This window comes from Mastacembelus armatus, chromosome 18 (assembly GCF_900324485.2).
Source record: "Mastacembelus armatus chromosome 18, fMasArm1.2, whole genome shotgun sequence".
In the NCBI taxonomy this organism is placed as follows: Eukaryota; Metazoa; Chordata; class Actinopteri; order Synbranchiformes; family Mastacembelidae; genus Mastacembelus; species Mastacembelus armatus.
Window position 1 is genome coordinate 11,150,881 of NC_046650.1, and position 17,092 is coordinate 11,167,972.

At 39.4% G+C, this 17,092-nt stretch overlaps 2 protein-coding genes and 2 long non-coding RNA genes across 4 annotated transcripts; 3 read left to right on the forward strand and 1 right to left on the reverse strand.

Moving 5' to 3' along the window:
- Positions 1-3,734: 3,734 nt before the first annotated feature.
- LOC113137428 (uncharacterized) lies at positions 3,735-9,269 on the forward strand. Its single transcript, XR_003296359.2, has 4 exons — positions 3,735-3,872; positions 5,969-8,502; positions 8,713-8,791; positions 8,919-9,269. It is a non-coding gene; the product is annotated as an uncharacterized LOC113137428 (long non-coding RNA).
- Positions 3,829-11,284, reverse strand: tm4sf5 (transmembrane 4 L six family member 5). The gene is made up of 5 exons (XM_026319041.2): positions 10,983-11,284; positions 7,651-7,731; positions 7,030-7,172; positions 5,950-6,142; positions 3,829-5,237 (listed from the first exon to the last, which is right to left on the reverse strand). The coding sequence occupies exons 1-5, from the start codon at positions 11,154-11,156 to the stop codon at positions 5,220-5,222; spliced, it is 609 nt and encodes a 202-aa protein (XP_026174826.1). The 5' UTR covers positions 11,157-11,284; the 3' UTR covers positions 3,829-5,219.
- A 1,544-nt stretch (positions 11,285-12,828) lies between these two features.
- LOC113125208 (uncharacterized) lies at positions 12,829-14,532 on the forward strand. The gene is made up of 4 exons (XR_003295129.1): positions 12,829-12,903; positions 13,104-13,151; positions 13,239-13,427; positions 13,533-14,532. It is a non-coding gene; the product is annotated as an uncharacterized LOC113125208 (long non-coding RNA).
- A 929-nt stretch (positions 14,533-15,461) lies between these two features.
- LOC113123891 (cytidine deaminase) lies at positions 15,462-17,063 on the forward strand. The gene is made up of 5 exons (XM_026296255.1): positions 15,462-15,626; positions 15,729-15,845; positions 16,411-16,522; positions 16,600-16,657; positions 16,783-17,063. The coding sequence occupies exons 1-5, from the start codon at positions 15,620-15,622 to the stop codon at positions 16,897-16,899; spliced, it is 411 nt and encodes a 136-aa protein (XP_026152040.1). The 5' UTR covers positions 15,462-15,619; the 3' UTR covers positions 16,900-17,063.
- Positions 17,064-17,092: the final 29 nt, after the last annotated feature.

The window sequence follows — 17,092 nt, forward strand, 5'->3', positions numbered from 1 at the left end:
GCTGGGATGGTGGATGGCCGCACGCTTCACGGTCAGCTCCCAAAGCGAACAAGATTCCTATTTTTTTTTTTTTTCCATGTTTAACCTCAAACAAAACGTCAGTATTACCTTCACCACAACCGCTTTATTGGCAAGATGAACTGAAAAGTTACATATCTGTTTATGTTCAAAATACAAAGAAAGCAGCATTTGAGAAGTAGAAGAAAGGCATCTGAGGATGAAATCCTTAACTCATCCCGTTAGACAACTGACCAGCGGCGGATACTTCAGGTTACAGCAGACAATTAATTTCTCTTTACCACTTTTTGTTTTTTAAGATGAAATCCATCTTTACTGATGTATAGCTCATTGCAATACAGCTCATTTAGAGAACATTTGAATTTTCATTCAAATAGATTTCTTGTCAATGCAAATGTAAATACAGGCTGTGGAATCAATTCTCTCAAAGCTCACCTCTGAATAAACTCTGACATGTAATTGCCTGTTTCTTGCCTCACAGATTTCATGGAACCCTGATGAGCGTTTTGAGATATCAGTGAGCACCATAGGCCGTAACAAAGGGCACAGACAGAACACTCTTGGCAGAGGTAAATTATGCTTTCAAGTAATAAAGCTGTGGCACGGTGATCGCTTCCTTGTCACCAGCACCAGTGAGTCACGCAGAGCTGGTTGCAGCCCGCGGCTTGAGAGTCTTTGCAGTGTACAGTACGTGCAAACACAAGGCGATTAAAAATGCCCAGAGCTGCCTCAACATCTGCCTGAAGCGTCAATCAAAAACTGGATTTGCAACGAGAATCTGTGATGTTGCCAAACCTGCTGGATGTTATTGTACAGACAGGTCTGAACGAGAACATTCACACACTCGAAAGACAGAAGCAGAGAGGACAGATGGTTTATTGCTGTTTGTTAGTTTTCTGGCCTGGGTTTGAGGCAGCTCACTGGCTGCACGGGTTTGTCCTGCTGGAAATGTACTCAGAATGAGTCCAGGCCTGCTGGTCAGACATCACCCAGGAAACAGTCTGTGTAGCAGCAGGCACATTTTCTGGGACTATACCCATGAGTACAGCTTGTAACCAGATCAAGCTGCCAGCCTGCACTAATTCTGTCTCATTAAACAGCTCAACAATAGTCATAATACAATCACACTGGCTTATTCACATGTGTGGCTTTTTGATGATCACACACAAAGAACAATTGACTAACAAAGGTTCTTATTGTCAAGAACCACAGTGATTGTTATAATTGGATTTTTAAAATCACAGTGTAAGTGATATGTCCTGATGATCATTTCAAACCGTGCATTTGTTGTTTCACTCATTTTGGTGCCACTTGTACCAAACTGCAAACGGAGCATGAGCTCAGTCTGGTAGTCAGAGGGACAGAGAGAGAAACGAGCTGAATGTGAGCTCTAACAATCTGTCAGGGGGAATGAAGGGTTAGGACTGCTGCTGCTGCATGTTTTATGGCAGCTTCCAAATCTTAGTCTTACCCATAGTGATGTGCATGTGCACACATCACATGAACAGATTTACACCTGTGAAGGTGGATGAATGATGGCCATACTTTCATCCGACATGGCCTCTAATTTTAAACCTCTTTGTGCTCAGTTAACAGTGGGTCGTACGTGGTTTTTGTCGTGCCCATACAGACAATCAAATGGTCCCACTGCAGAGTCACCTCCGGGCATTGACACCCTCATTCCTCTCCTTGTAAGGTGACGAGTGCTGGTGGTCCAAATATGAGGCAGCACAGTAGCTTCCTGCGAGTGCACATGGAGGCTCAAATATCAGAAACCACACCGCTCCCTCTGTCCTACTGGCCTCAGGTGCCACCGCGATAGCAGAGCCTTTCAGCTGGTTGGGTCAAACTGGATGACTGGTGAAAACCGACATCATGCCAAGTGAATTTTCCTCTGGCAGTTTAATCCCTCTGTGGTATTGCTCCACTGGCATGGAGACCAGAATAGCAGGACTGTGAAAGACTCCAACCCAGACTGACTGAATGTGAAAACTGCCATTCAATAATCCAGGAATACTCAGTCTGAAGTAAAAGACATGTTTGAATAAATGCTTCAAATAGGATCTAAAAATCCTCATTTAGGCTTTTCTATGTAGAGTTGCATTAGATTTAAATATCTAACATCATTTCTCACATCAGTAATTGTTTGATGTGTAAATCTGTGGTTTCCAGCCTTTTTACTTTAGAAAAAGGAGATTTATTAGTGCAGTTTAGGAGCTGAATCAAAATACAGGCTAATTTGATTTAAAAAAACGTCTATGCCTTTGATCCAAATAATTTCTTTACTATGTGGATTTTACAAATGTACTGCTGTAGAAAATATACAGGAGAGATGCTAAAATGTCTCTCCAGCCATCAAGTTATTCTTTGGTCCTGAAATATCTAATAATCAGGGTAAATAAATTCAGAGACCAAATGAAATATGGTGTAAACAAACACAAGTCAAGTCATTGCAGGATCAAACCAGTCTAGTCCTCTGTGTGTGTTTACTGCTCCCACACCCCGAGTCCCTGTTCTCCCATCTTGTCCCCTCCCTCCTCCTTTCGTCTCCCAGACCTCCAGACGTTCCCACACCCAGCGTTTGTTGATCTTCTGCTGATGTTGTACATGCTTCTGCGTGCGTGTGTGTGTGTGGGTGGGGGGGTACCAGGAATAACTGGCTGAGGTTGCTCACGGCTGGTTTTAGCCGCTGTGAACCCCCCACCACCACCACCACTACCTCTGTACATTATGTCACCGTCTCACACCTTGTTTTCACTTCAGCAAGAGAAATTCCTGAACACGTATTGTTCTCAGTGAGCACATTAATCCTGCACTGAGCCTGAACACGGTCACTAATCATGCAAATGAGTTGATTGTGATACTAAAGGCACTGAGGGCAAAGAGCAGCAAACTTTCCTCTGCAGCTCTTCTGTTTATTATAGCGTTCCTGCTTTAGCTGGCGGTGTCCGTGTGGTTAAAAAAAGTGAAAAACTGAATTAGTTCTTATCTCAGTTTTGACCAAATATGTAGATGCTGCCTTTGGCTTTTGGAGAGCAGACCAAATCCATCAAATCCCTCAGGTCCAGGCGGATCAGAACTAGCACTGCAACACTAGCTCTGTTCATGTGCATACTGCCAACAAAAGACATTAATGACATTGTGTCTTATTTGTAATGTGATGATCTGGATGTAATTGATTGTAGTGCCAGCCTGTGTTTGTGGTCATACTCTAAAATGTTATTTTTGTTTGACAAACCAACAGGAAAGAGCACAGTTTTTTATTATCACATATCTTTATGTTACAAACTAAATTATACAAAAATTAAACAAAATTAAATTATTTATTAGTTTTGTACCTGTAGTAGTTGGATAAAAATGAATAATTTTACTTAAAGCATAGATCAAAGTTAGAGATAGTGATGATGATGATGTTAAATTTGCAGACCTGCTGAATATGCCTGTCTGTTTTGTGTCTTGACTGGGGTCATTTGACATAATTACTGGGCGGTGGACACTGCTGAGTTATTGGTTACGTGTGTCTGAGATTAAGTTTGTGTTCAGTCACCGGCTACAGCATGACTGTTGCTTTTAAATGATGTTGTGGTTGTGAGTGTGCACAAGAAAATAAAGGAGAAGCACAGACAAGCAGTGCCTTAATTTGAGGTGTGAAACATTTTAATACTGATTCATGATTTGCACGTTTGTTTTGTTCTGTCTGGGTTCTGCTGTGGTCCACTCTGCCCAGCTCATTGTCCTGTGTTCTCTTCTTTTATGCCGGTGGAGCCTGAAAAGAGGGGCTGAAGCAGGGAGGAGGGGCTCATCTTTGGAAAAGGGGTACATTTCTAAATAATGACCTCACCACAGGGTAAAAGGTGGGTATAGAGGAATTTTGTGCTCAGAGAACTATCTTTTTGCCTCAGTGTCCTTTATTTAGTCCTCTCCTCTTGATTTTTTCTGAATAATTTTCTGTATTTAAAGTCTCAATGTATGCTTGCACTGACATCACAGTTTGTCCACCACATTATCAACCGGCACTTTCTTTGCCTTTCTGGATTCTTTCAGTATGGCTACGATTTGAATGAGAAGTGGCTGAGAACGGGCCCCCTTCCCATTTCCCTCCCTTTGTCCCAGCCATTCTTTTATTCCAAATTCCTCTCACTTTTTCTGCTTCCTCTCCTTTGTGCTGTGCATTATATAAGACAGCTGCACAACATGGGCCAATCAGTTAGCCACGATAGTCACAGTGTTGGGCACAGGCCTTTTTTTCCTCACAGTCTCCCTGCCCTGTCCTAAAGTATGTGATGGAAAATAATGAGCAAAAAATGTTCAGAAACAAAAGTGCACGGAAAAGCTAAAAGGCATGATTGTGATTCACCTACTTGCACACACAGGCTTCATTCTTATTGAGGCTTTTGCTAAAAAAAGACTGAAAAGTGTTCAGTAGACTATAAATGAAGGAATGAGGCCACTGAAGCAGGCCTAGATGCTTTTGTCTGTACTGGCAGACAGTGCTTGGCTTTAGCTTTGCACTATAGAGCTTAGGGATATTTGGACTCTCTCAAGAGACTATGTCTATATTTACCTACAGTAGGTGCAGATCTACAACAGGCCCTTAACTTAAAAGTTAGATAACAATTACCACGAAGCCGCACCATGGCAGCAAAAGATTAGGAGCTTATCCTGCACCTGCGCTCACAGGCGCTAGGACAGACTGTACAGGTTTTTGCAGCTGCAGTGTGCACAGTGTCCACATGGGGCATTCTGATCTTTGACCCCGTCTCGTTGCACAGCAATCCTGTTAGATCTGACTGCAGAGCCTGTGCAACTGCTCTTTGAACTGAACAATCAATTAGTGAATGATGGTTGGTGCAGAAGTTTCAGGAAAGAGAGAGGGCGTTTAATGTAGCTTTACATTAATAGTAGCATGCTGATCCATATTTGTTCCCTGTAGGCACTCCACAATGGAAGTTAATTCAGCAATTATTTTAATGAAGAACATCTAGCAATAATAAATCAGACAGTCCTCACAGGCCATCAGCTAGTATGAAAATGTATACAATATCAGAATAGGTTTTTTGACATGTTACAGAAAGGTGTGTAAGGCACAAACCAAATCGGAGAGTATCAAAAGAAAAATCTAACATGCGTCACTGAGACACATCCCTTAGGGAGAACTCTGGGAGGGAAAGCAGGTGAACGCAGGGTGATCTTCTTCATTTTTACAGCCCAGCATCATCCTGCAAAAGGACAGAGGTCACATGTTCAATTCATGTTTCAGACAGAAATCAAACTCTCAGACACTGATGGGGCTGATTAAATAGTACCAGTGTAGCAGAATGCTAAGTAACATTTTAGATACTACAGTGTTTGTGAATGCTATACAAGGCTTACTACATAGTACATTATATATCATTTATTTGTTCAAAAGTGTAAAACTGATGACCATGATGTGGTCATTAAATGTCAGACTACTCCTTTAACTGAGTGCAGTTCTTCTCACCAGTGGGAGCCATTTTCCTGTTAGAGGCCAAGTCTTTCTACAGTCCCATATCAGCCAAACTAGCCTCTTCCGTGCACACATATTAGCACAGGATCAAAACTGCAAAGCTTTTTCCCTTTCCTGTTTTCCATCAGAAATCCAGCATAGCAATCAAAATGCCACTAAAGCACCAGAGCAGTGGGAAGCTGCTAAAAGGGCAAATCATACAAGGACTAAGAATAGCTGGCTCATGTCCAGCAACCAAACCACTCAGCACAGAACAAGCTGCCTCACGTTGGTGAGGTCCGGTTTGATAAAACTGTTTAAAACTGAATCGCTTCCACCTTTTATTACCACTGTGAAGGTTTCATGACCCCCCAGGCTCTGAAACACTGTTCAAAAGTCATTGTGTTGTTTCAAAATGTTCTAACTCAGTGTTTTAGAAGTTTCTGGATTTGTTCACATCTCACATCTTTGCTGTCCCGACAGTCCCCGCAGATGCATCCCAAGCAGCCGTTGACCACTTGGATGCCGCAGAGCACCAGCTGCAGGCCGCTCATGGACAGCAGAATGGAGAAGAGAACGACGTGCCACATCACTGCGTCTTTAGGGTATTCACAGATGGACCATAGCGTCTGGTTTATAAGGTAGCTGCTATTACCCCTGCAAAGAAAAATAGCCGCAGAGTGTTAAAATTGTGGAGGGCGCACACAGAGCAGTAATGCAGGTACGTGTGAAGCAGGCCAAGGTTGGGGTGCAGTTTATCTTATTTGTTTTATCAACACATAAAAGTTTAATGATAACGTGTACAGAGGCAGGCGTTGTGTTAAATAGGCCGCTGGCTGTCGCTATTTTATTTATCATCCAAATTTATCAAAGGATGTAAAAAACAGAAAGAAAGAAGTAGGGAAATGAAATTCACTGGAGGAGGGACTGACAGAGGTTGAATATTAACGTGCACTGTATAATCAAACTGGTTTCTCTCCCTGTAAACACTGGTGCCCTTTAAAATAAGCCATCACAGACAGCAATAGTCTACATATTAACAATGCTGTCCCAGTCACCTGATGGGCCTCTACCAGGTGGTTCTGTTGTACCTGCTCAGGCTTGTAAAATATTTCACTGGTGCCAAATGAATTAACCCTCCAGCATTATCACTTTCGCTTGACCTTATTTTAACTCAGATTATTTTTTGGGACCCGCGAGAAGGCAAATTAATTTATAGCTTTACTATTTTTTTTATCTGCAGCTAATGTGTATCCTAATATAATTTCCCTCCAGACATTAATACGATTTTTCATTATCGTTTTTCCCACTTGAAAATAAAGTTAGAACAATACAAGAAGAAAATAAAGGAATAGTTGTCAGGTATTCTGGATTTACAGACTATAGATTTTACCAATTAAAGTTACAAACTAAACCAACAAAGGATGGGTTCAGGCTGCCCTCTAATGGGATTTAACACTATTGCATCAGTATTTTGAAACAAACAGTAAAACAAAATGAGTTTTGTCTGCTCTAGAATTAAATGAGATGAGAGAAACACTCACGTGCCCAGGTTTTCAAAAGGGTATGTCCATTTGCCGTCTGCCAGCTGACACTTGGGTCCAATCGCCAGCCCAGTTGAGGACACACTGATACAGTACATTGCTCCAACCAAACCAAAAGCTGAGGAGAACACTGAGTTCAGCATCTGGAGGAGAGATATAAACACAGTGTGTTATCATTTATGTGTATTTGCTATCATTGGACATTACTGGCATCTACAGGTACTGGAAATACATTTCCTGTGCTGGGAGCATTATCCAAGGTTTTGTGTTTGACCATTATTTCCTAATGAATAGTAGAATCGTGTGCTGTGTGAGCATTACCCAGATCTAATGTGTAATATTGTTTGCAAAGGTCAGAATAAACCTATTAATGTTTGAAAGTTATTTAAGAAACAAAAAACTTGAGACAACAGATCTCAAAAAAAAAAAAACTAATTGAGAAACATGAAGAGTGAAATTTTTAAATTGCTGACTGACGAATCAGAATGAAAATACCCTGGAGAAGCTGAATGTAATAACATGAGTTTACCGTCTCCTTTGCCTTTTACCACCCATCATTTCTCAGCCTGTCCCAGCAGACATGCAGACCTACATCTAAATCTTTTAAATGGCTTTACTCACCCGGCAACGGTTGCCACAGCAACCTTTTCCACAGCAACCCTTGCCCCCGGCCCTGATAGCCGAACAGCTCGGACACAGCATCTGAAAAGTTGCCAAAATAAAATATCAGCTGAGTTATTAAAGGGAAAGTTCTTTGGTTGAGTTTTTTTGCTGTGTAATCCTGAGTTATTTAAAGGCTTTTATTCTGTAGGTGTGTGTTCATGCCCACAGGTACAACCTATGCCTTTTCACTTTTACGTGTATGTGTTGTCTTATCTGTTAAACCAAATATTTGTGAATCCCGAGCCAAGTTTCGCTCTCCCGTCCCAGGAGACAGTGACATCCACGCAGTTAGAAGTGAGAAAAGTCTTTGAACTTCCTCCTAATTGTTACAACCACACTGTTAACCCAAAAGTTGTTTCTATGCAAACAGTTTGAGTAAATGTCACTTAAAAAAATTAGTTTTATCGCATTACTTAAATAGTATGAGTATATGAGACAATCACTAGGTGTACTCATTTTTGTAAGTTTAACAAACTTAAACTATCAAGTTTTACCTACGGCCACACCCCTGTTTTCAGCACTGCAGCACTTTTCTAGGTTGTGATTGGTTCAAGACTCAAGACTAGTCTGGGCTTGCTTCTTGGTGGATTCTGAGAAAATTGCGCCTTTTTCTTATTTTCAAGAAGTAAATTGGGTCTTATCTGCAATTTACCTCCTCCTTTGATGAACATGTTTTCTGCCTGGGAGTTATCTGCAGTAACATGCTGTTGAAAAAAATGTAATTTGCATTTTTCAGTTTTTCATGAGTTTGGACTATTGTAATCAGCAGTTGACTGCAGTTAAGAAGACGCCATTTTCTTGGTGAACTTGGTGAGTTGTTTTCTATGTTCAAGTATTACAAATTAGAAACCACTGAAATGTTTCTAGTTAGAAATGTGTGCATTTTAATATGTAAATTTGAGGTTAACTCCAGCATACAAACAGTAGCTCTCAACTTATGTTGTTCCACATAAGATTTGGCAACAATAGTTAAAAAAACTAACTTTTTAGAACTAACATGGACATGACTTTTGCCCTTAGAAGAGATGAGGATGTAAAGGATGAGCCTGACATTAGCCAGATGGTCCGACGCTGGCCAGCCCTTTTCACAGAAAGCCAGGTTTGTGGAAGTTTCCTTTGAATATGTGTTTTTTCTTACATACAATACATACTTGGACAACATGTTCAGAGAAGTTCATTTGTGTTATAAGTAACTTTGCCTGTATGGCTTGTTTTGCATATTTCAGGTTTACTTGGAGTTTAACAGGGTTGTTGGAAGAAACCTTAAAGAGGAATTCTTTGGTGTGCTTGATGGCTTGTGTCCAAGCTTGATGGAAATTTTCAAGATGAAGACAGGTCACATAGGACCTACTACTAGTTGGGTATTTCAAAGTGATTGTGAGAGAAAACGTCTGCAGCAAAAAAGAAGAATATACTGTAGTAACTGATGGAAAAAAAACACACAAAACATTTTGATAATTTGATAACCAGTTCTTACTGTTTTTGGTTTAAAGCTTGTGTTTGAAAACTAGTTTTCTCATAGTTCACGAAGAGCATCATTATCAACGATATTTGTTGCTTTGTTGTGTTTCAATAAAATTGAAAAAAAAAAAGTACTGTGTTGTGTGGTCATTGAATTGGAAGTTTCCTATTTCATTTATTTTAATGCAAATATAGTTTTAAGTGTATTTGACTTAAAATATTAAGTTTTCACTATTTTGCATTAAAGTTTACTCTACTTAAACAAATTAATTTTTGACTGTAGATCACTTAAACCATTTAAGTGTATATGACTTAAAAATATTACGTTCTGACTGTTTTGCATTTAAGTTGACTATACTTAAACAAATTTACTTTTTTGACTGTCGATTACTTAAACCATTTGAGGCAAGTGATTGCTCACTCACTTGCCTCAAATGGTTTAAGTACAATCAACTTATCTGGGTTTACAGTGCATGTTATCAGTCATAAAGATGTGTCCATCCAAAAGACTCAAACGTCCCGCTGATTGATTTTTTTTTTTTTTAGATTAAATATTTAGCAGGTATTTATTGACTGATAGTGCTGATGGAAAAACACACAATAAGAGCTTTATCCTTAGTGATGAGATTGTATGATGTCACAGCAGTTAGTGGTGTGAGAGTTTCACTAAAGGTTTTCTTCTGAGGTACAATATGTTTTGTTGGACGGACGTATTCCGACACTTCACTTAAGTCGAAGTAGCAGTACTGCAGTGTTAAAACGTGGACGGATCAGATCAAGACACTAGGCCCCTGGGAACAGTAATACTAAAGCATCTTTGTCAGAGCAGCCACATAATTTGTTATCAGCTTGTGTTGTCTTGTAGTTGTATTGCATCACTTTGTACCCATTGTTACTTGTTCTTATCACTTTGCATTGAATTAGCACCTTTTTTTTCTTTACCTGTTTTTCTCTTTTTTTAGTTTTTTGCTTCATTTGATTGACTTCCCAACAAATAATTCTGTGGTCTAGGGGGCCCCTGACTCCTTGGGCCCCTGGGCCTATGCCCAGTAGGCCCAGTGAGTAATCCCTCAATGTAAAAATACTATATATTAAGTGAAAATCTGGAATTGAAAAGTTTACATAAGTAAAAATGTGTGCTACTATCCCAAAGTACAATAAAAACTCAGCCTACCATTATGAGTACTATTATACAGTACATTACACAGTATTTATGTATTGTTTGAAATATGTGTTATATAATTTCCTCATATATGCAAATTTTGATATGATTCAATTTTATCTGAGAAAATGTACAATATCTGTCTGTGAATTAAAAGTATAAAGGTGCACAGTACATCAGTAAATACAATTTTGAATTTTTAAAAGCATTTTTTCAGGTTGCGTTGAATTTTTAATGACTAAGTTAAAATAGAAACAACAGATACTCTGGGTCCATGTAATTCATCTTGAAACATTTATTATGTTTGGATAATTTATGATCTGGACTATAATTTAAAATCAACTTTACTCCTTTAAACCTTTTATAACCTTGTAAATTATGAGTTATCACTTAAAGGTACAGTATGACAGGTATCTGCTCAGAGACCTTGCTATCAAATGGTCACGTGAAGTAAAGGCAGTTATGCAATAGCTAAACAGAAAAAAGGAAAGATCTAAATAAGGCTGTTCTGCTATGTAATTCCCTAAAATAATAATGTTGACTAAAAATACAAGCAATGAGATTTTACAGGTTTGTGAAAGACTGAGCAAATGACTGACTATAAACCACACAATGAATCATCCAACCAGCTTCTGTTGATGTACATGTCTCATAATCCAGTACTCACAAAGAGGCCTCCGCCGATGAGTCCCCCCATGAGCCAGACCTGGAAGGAGATCTGGTCATTGTCCAGCCTCTCCCCGCTGGGGAAGAACAGCAACAAGTTGGAGATCATGCAGATGAAGGCTGAGGGCAGCAGGATCAGGCCCACCAGGCGGGCACACTTTCCCGTACAACACATAGTTTCTGTTCTATTATTAAAATCTTTTTTTTTAGCAAGTATCTCCTTCTCCCGAAGTCAGAAAGAAGACAGAAAAAAGAGGGTGAGGTGAATGAGAGTGTGGAGATCACGACTGACAACCTGCTCTCTCACACTGTGAAAGTCAAACACAACCAGTGACAGTTAGAGCAGGAAGGGGGGAGAGGGAGCAAAGGCCAAGCGTCAGTGTGTCTCTGTCCAATCTGATCTTAGAGCTGTAGATCTTTTATTGGGACTCAGAAAATAAAAAGGGGAAGAACCTTTTTCTCACAAATGTCAACTCAAAAGAGAAAAAAATACAATAAAACCCAAACACCAGAAAAAAGATGGATATCTGTGTGTGGGGCTCTATTATGGAGGTGGATGCCCTTTGCTACGTGCTGCTGATATCAGTGTATTTGTTTTATTTATTGCCTATTGCAAACACAAGCAAGAGCCTGGTTCACAACACAGCTTTGTCAACCAGAGATACAGAGCTGGTGTAGTGTGGGATGTTAAAGAATGAACTAGTGTGCAGAATTATATTATATATAATATTACATTACAGATGTGAGAAATGTGAACAAAATGCAAGTATCTGGCATCAATACAGAAAATGAATAGTGTTGATGTGCTGACCTTTGACCACTCTTATTTTAGGAGATATTAAAGATCACATTATTGTGCTGAGTGTAAACTGCCCAGTGGTGCACACTTCTACACACGAGTATGAAGGAGCTCACATAGTTGTACATTGTTTTGTTTTTTTTAGTTTGTTGATTCTGGATTCATTTATTTTAAATGTGCAAACTTATTATAATCAGCTGAGTTTACTTTTGCTTTCTGTGTGTGATTTACTTTTTAAAGATGGCAGGCCTGCCCTCCCACTGACAGGCCTATCCTGTTTTATTGTCAACCACAGTATCGAAACATCATCTTTCAGAAATCCCCATTTGTGTCTGTAAGTGTCTGAAACATCTCAAAGGTTTGACAGCGCAGTCGGGGAGAGGAGGCTTGTTTAGCAGCAATGGCAGGCAAGTGGTTTCTTGTGTGATTGCATCAATATTTTCAGATATTTCAGTAACTCGCTGAACAAACTGTACTACTCAAAGATTTCACATTGTGCTACTCACTTGTTATGTGTGTATGTTTGAGCCTAATTGATTTGTTCATCGGTCGTCTGTTTCCATAGAGTTCTGTAGAGATAGTAATGCTTTAATAAAACCACAACAAACTGGTCTGATCATATTTATTAAACAGCTTCTCATGTATAGTCAAGCAAACTCTCACATTCACTTTTGAGTTGAGCATAAAAAAATTAGGGACTTTAAGATTAGTTAGAATTACTTGACATCTGAACTGAAATGCATTAAACTGGAAGTATATAAGACATGTATTTTTGAAATAATGTTTGTTTACTAAAAAAAATAAATAATGCCTTGTGCATATGTCTCCGCCCTCCCTCTGTCCGTCCCTTCTCTTCCTCTTTTTCTTCTGCCTTCCTGAGAAAAAAAAAAACGCTGAAGTATAAAAAAAATAACACCATGTTATTCTTTCAGTTCTGCCTTTATTAAATGCCTCTTGCATGTATTATGTCGTTTCATGAACTTGATCACATTAGCTGTGTCCTCAGTGACTTTATGTGTTTGTTCTGTAGGTGCAGCTCCACGACACCCTGTTACAATAACCATTGGTGCCGCATGCAGTCTTCAACTGGACCCCTTACCAACTGACCCCCAAACACTCTTAGGTCATTATATAAGTGTGTCTTTGTAGAAATGTGTCACTATTATGAATTTGTATCAATGACGAGCTATTTTTTTGTGTTCTTTTAATAATCTGATAATATATCTTTGGTTTGAGACAGCTCTTTAGATTAATATGCTTTGAAAAACTATGAAACTTGCAGGTCACTTTGTTTTTTATGTATTTATTTATTCCATTTTTTAGTTGCTGGCATTGTAACATGTGTTGCCACTGTGGCACGATTTATTGTCGGTGAGTAAATTCTTCTCCCATATGTGTCTATGAATAACTTCCAGCAACCCTCAGCTGTTCTGTAACCAAACATTACTGTCACTGCAGGTGTTGTGTATTACAGCGACTGTCCTCCGTAGCCGAACATCCCAAACTATCTGTTGGTGCTGGCTTTGTTGCCATTTATGTGCCACTGCTGTGCGAGCAACGCAGCCCAGCCACAGGTGCCAGCCAGCTGTTTCAGAGCCTGTCTGCTGCTTTTGCTGAGCTGGTTTGCCTTCATATGGCTCCTGGCAGGTAATGATCAGAGATGTCAGTTCTAATAGTTTTACAGCAATAATTAAAAGATGTTTAATCATTTCTTCCAAAATGGACTGAATATTTCTGTTCCCTGCACTGTAGGAGATGTGTGGGTATTCTCAGTGTATCAGCCCAACTATGATCCTACAGCTGCTGATGGTCTTTACTGTAATAAGACCCTGTACACATTTGCTTTGTGGAATGCAGTGTGGGAGACGTTGGGATTGGGTTACACCCTGGCTAGATTCTGCAAAGGACTGCTGTTTAGTGTGGTGCTGCATCCTGCCCCGGTGCACAGGGACGTTTATGGGCACGTTTGAAGCATTGATGTTACCTGATAATTTATCACTCATATGATTATCAGTGATTCCTTTTTGCTCTTAGATGTGGAAGTGTTTGCTCTCCATTTTCACTTTGTGGGAATTTTATCTTCTACAGTAAAAATAAGACATTGATGTAGAATCTCCTGTTTATTTTGTGGTTTCTATCTAAATATTTCTGTATAACTTCTTTATTACATTAAGTGTACATAAGATATGATTCAAAATGGCCTGTATTTTTAAATAAATGTATTAAAACTTGTAACATGTTCATAAATATTAACTTCCCAAAGTGTATATAAATAATTTAGAGTTTTGTTAATCTTTTTATTTTTTATTTAATTGCATAAAGACATTTTTAATAGACTACAGACGTCACACATACCACAGCCACCTCTCTCACTCTTTCACTGTCTTTGCAACACATTCACAACAGAATAATCAGAAACAGGCAGATTCATAACTATTTTATTATTCTTGGACTTTTATTTTGGTTTCCATGTTCCTTCCTCGCCCGGTTATGTTCTCATGGTAGTTTTACGTTCCACTTTCTTGATTAGTTGCACCTGTGTTCCATTAGTCTTGAGTTTCATGTCTATACATACATCGGTTGGCTTCCTTTGTTCTTCCCTGGATTATTTTTTGAGTCATGTTTGGACCTGAGCTATGTTTACCTGGTTTGCCACGCTAGAGTTTTGTTTGTGCCCACTCCAGGCCATTCCTGCCTGAGTTCTGCTTCTCTTTTGTTTGGCGTTTTCAATAAAGTACTTTCATTATCTGCACTTGGGCCCTGTACCAATTCCTCACAAACACAACACTTTCTGGGTTTTGTGGACCATATCAGTGGAATCCACTGATGAGTCTCTGCAGAGTTGATTTGGGGACGTGGCTAAAAAATTGGAGTTTAGGTTCTTGTCCTGACTTCACCTCTCTCCTGTCTTCATCTATTGCCCTTTTCATTCTGTTCTCACTTCACTTATTGAGACTTTTCCCTTTCTTACTCCGTCTTCTTTCCTATCATTGCTTCTTTGTGTCTCCCTTCATCTTTCTTTGCTTCCCACTTCCCTGACTTCCACTGTAATAGGTATTTGAACAATCATTAGCTGTAATTTGTTTAAAAGTGTCCCATTTTACCTGAACCTTGGTGTCCAGGTAACATATTCAGGTGACACAAAGCATTTTTTGTAAAAACAGAACAATATATTTCTGTTTTTTTTTTCAGTGTTTTTTATCTAGTGGTTATGAAACTTTAATTAAAAAAAAAACAGTGGGATATGTTGTGACCTAACTTAAAGTCCATTTACGGCCTTATATTGGAAAAGCAGCACCATGTCTTTGCGTGGCACATCTTTCCTGTGGTCAGACCACATCCACTCTTATGATGTTAGACCAATCAAAACCACTGTTCTGTGGAAAGAAGTGTTCTGACAGTATTTTAATATCAGCTTTGGTGATGTTGATTCTTGACGTATTAAATTACGAGAATGCTTAAATGTCCCAATTTACCTGAATCCCGCCTAATTGTGTCCACCTTTGTTGTCATGGTCATCATTCATGATGTAGCATAGTCCCTTAGAGATTATTCTGATTCAAGTTTATTTATTTAAAAAGTTGGAATAGTTTTGACATTTGAATTCACCTTTTCTCGCGAGAGGCTGTATAAAGTCAAGTGCTATCATGTTCAGGACACTCCCAAAATTGATCCACAAGGCTGGCCTTCCGCCCAGTAAAAAAACGGTCAGTAGCTGCTTTGACTGCTCCTGTCTGCTAAGGTAAATCCAAATCCGTTTTAAAACATCACTATTTGCTGTTAAAGCTGACGAAGTCTAAAACGGTCCACCTGGGATCCTCCGCAAGTCTTCCTCCGCAATGACAGGCACGTTTGTCCAGGCTTCAACAAACCTGTTTATTTACGCGCGGCTCATCATAAACGCCAATGACCCTTATGAAGTGTAACCCCGCTGTTTTCTGTGTGCAGATAAAGTTAAAGAGCTCATTGCAAAGTGCCTGCAGGCCCGGGAATTGGCATACTGCCCCTACAGCGAGTTTTCTGTCGGTGCCGCCATCCTAACAGCAGATGGCGCTATAATCACAGGTAAGAACGAACAGGTGACGCGCAGACGTGGAAATAGACTGTAGCTACATTTTAGGTACTACAACAATGATATAGTTTATTCATATAATGATATAGTATTATTCTTATTCTACTTAAACTTTACTACATTTCAGAGAAGAATATTGTACTTTTTGAATCCACTGCCTTTTAATTGTAAGTTACTAGTTATTACAGATTAAAATGATCCTTCATAAATGTTACTGTTAAAGTATAAATTACAGAATATGTCATGTAGCTACAACCTGCCCAACCTAAACCAGTTATATTCTAATTACACATTAATTAATCAGTATCCAGTCATTATGTAAAATTGTATTATTGTTTTCTGACCATCTGTGCTACTTTTACCTTTGATACTTTAAATATATTTTGCTAATCGTGTTTCTGCACTTTCAAGAAAGTTATTGTCAATGTATGCCATTACTTTGTAAAGCTTCATTCATATGACACAATCAAACAAATGGCTTATAAGGAGTTTTTCAAAGGATCTGAATGCTTCTTTTAACAGAAAGACTCCAGAGCTTAGGAATTGTTGTATTTTCAGGCGCTAATGTGGAGAACGCCTCCTATGGTCTGACAGTGTGCGCTGAGCGGACGGCCGTCCAGAGAGCCGTGTTGGAAGGACACCGACAGTTCAAGGCCATCGCTGTGACATGGTGAGCCTCTCAGTGTAATGACACCTTAGGAGCTTCACATGTTCTTTTGCGTTTATCCTCTCCTCTGCTCTCTCCAGTGACATCAAGGACAGGTTTGTTGGGCCCTGCGGGGCCTGTCGACAGGTTCTGATGGAGGTAAGCCACCTTGTTATGATATCCATTGCCTGTTGATAAGTGCACCCATGCACAAATAATGTTATAGTAACTGAAAACTATTGTAGCCTACATAAAAACCTACCTGCATACCTCTCTCCCACCAGTTTGGTGTAGACTGGACTGTGTACTTGACCAAGCCGGATGGATCTTATAAAGAAACCAGCCTGAGTGAACTTCTGCCTATGGCCTTTTCCCGAGCAGACCTGGTGAAGCCTCAGTAGCGTCTTTACAAGACATTAATATTGCTCTTACTGTAACAGGGCAATAACAGCATGGTTTATTTTACAGCATACATTATCCTTTGAGTTGTTCTGTAAAACAGCACAACCCGAATTTGGTATCAAAGTTCCCATAAATGAACAATAAAACGTCTTTTTACTTTAAACGTGTGTATTTGTATTTTGTTGTTGTTGT

Coding starts and splice junctions, on each gene's coding strand:
- tm4sf5 (XM_026319041.2), bottom strand. CDS start 11,156: ATGTGTTGTACGGGAAAGTGTGCCCGCCTGGTGGGCCTGATCCTGCTG. Junction 7,732..10,982: donor TCATCGGCGGAGGCCTCTTT/GTGAGTACTGGA, acceptor GCAACTTTTCAG/ATGCTGTGTCCGAGCTGTTC. Junction 6,143..7,029: donor CCTTTTGAAAACCTGGGCAC/GTGAGTGTTTCT, acceptor TTTTCTTTGCAG/GGGTAATAGCAGCTACCTTA.
- LOC113123891 (XM_026296255.1), top strand. Junction 15,846..16,410: donor AGATGGCGCTATAATCACAG/GTAAGAACGAAC, acceptor TTGTATTTTCAG/GCGCTAATGTGGAGAACGCC. Junction 16,658..16,782: donor GTCGACAGGTTCTGATGGAG/GTAAGCCACCTT, acceptor CTCTCCCACCAG/TTTGGTGTAGACTGGACTGT.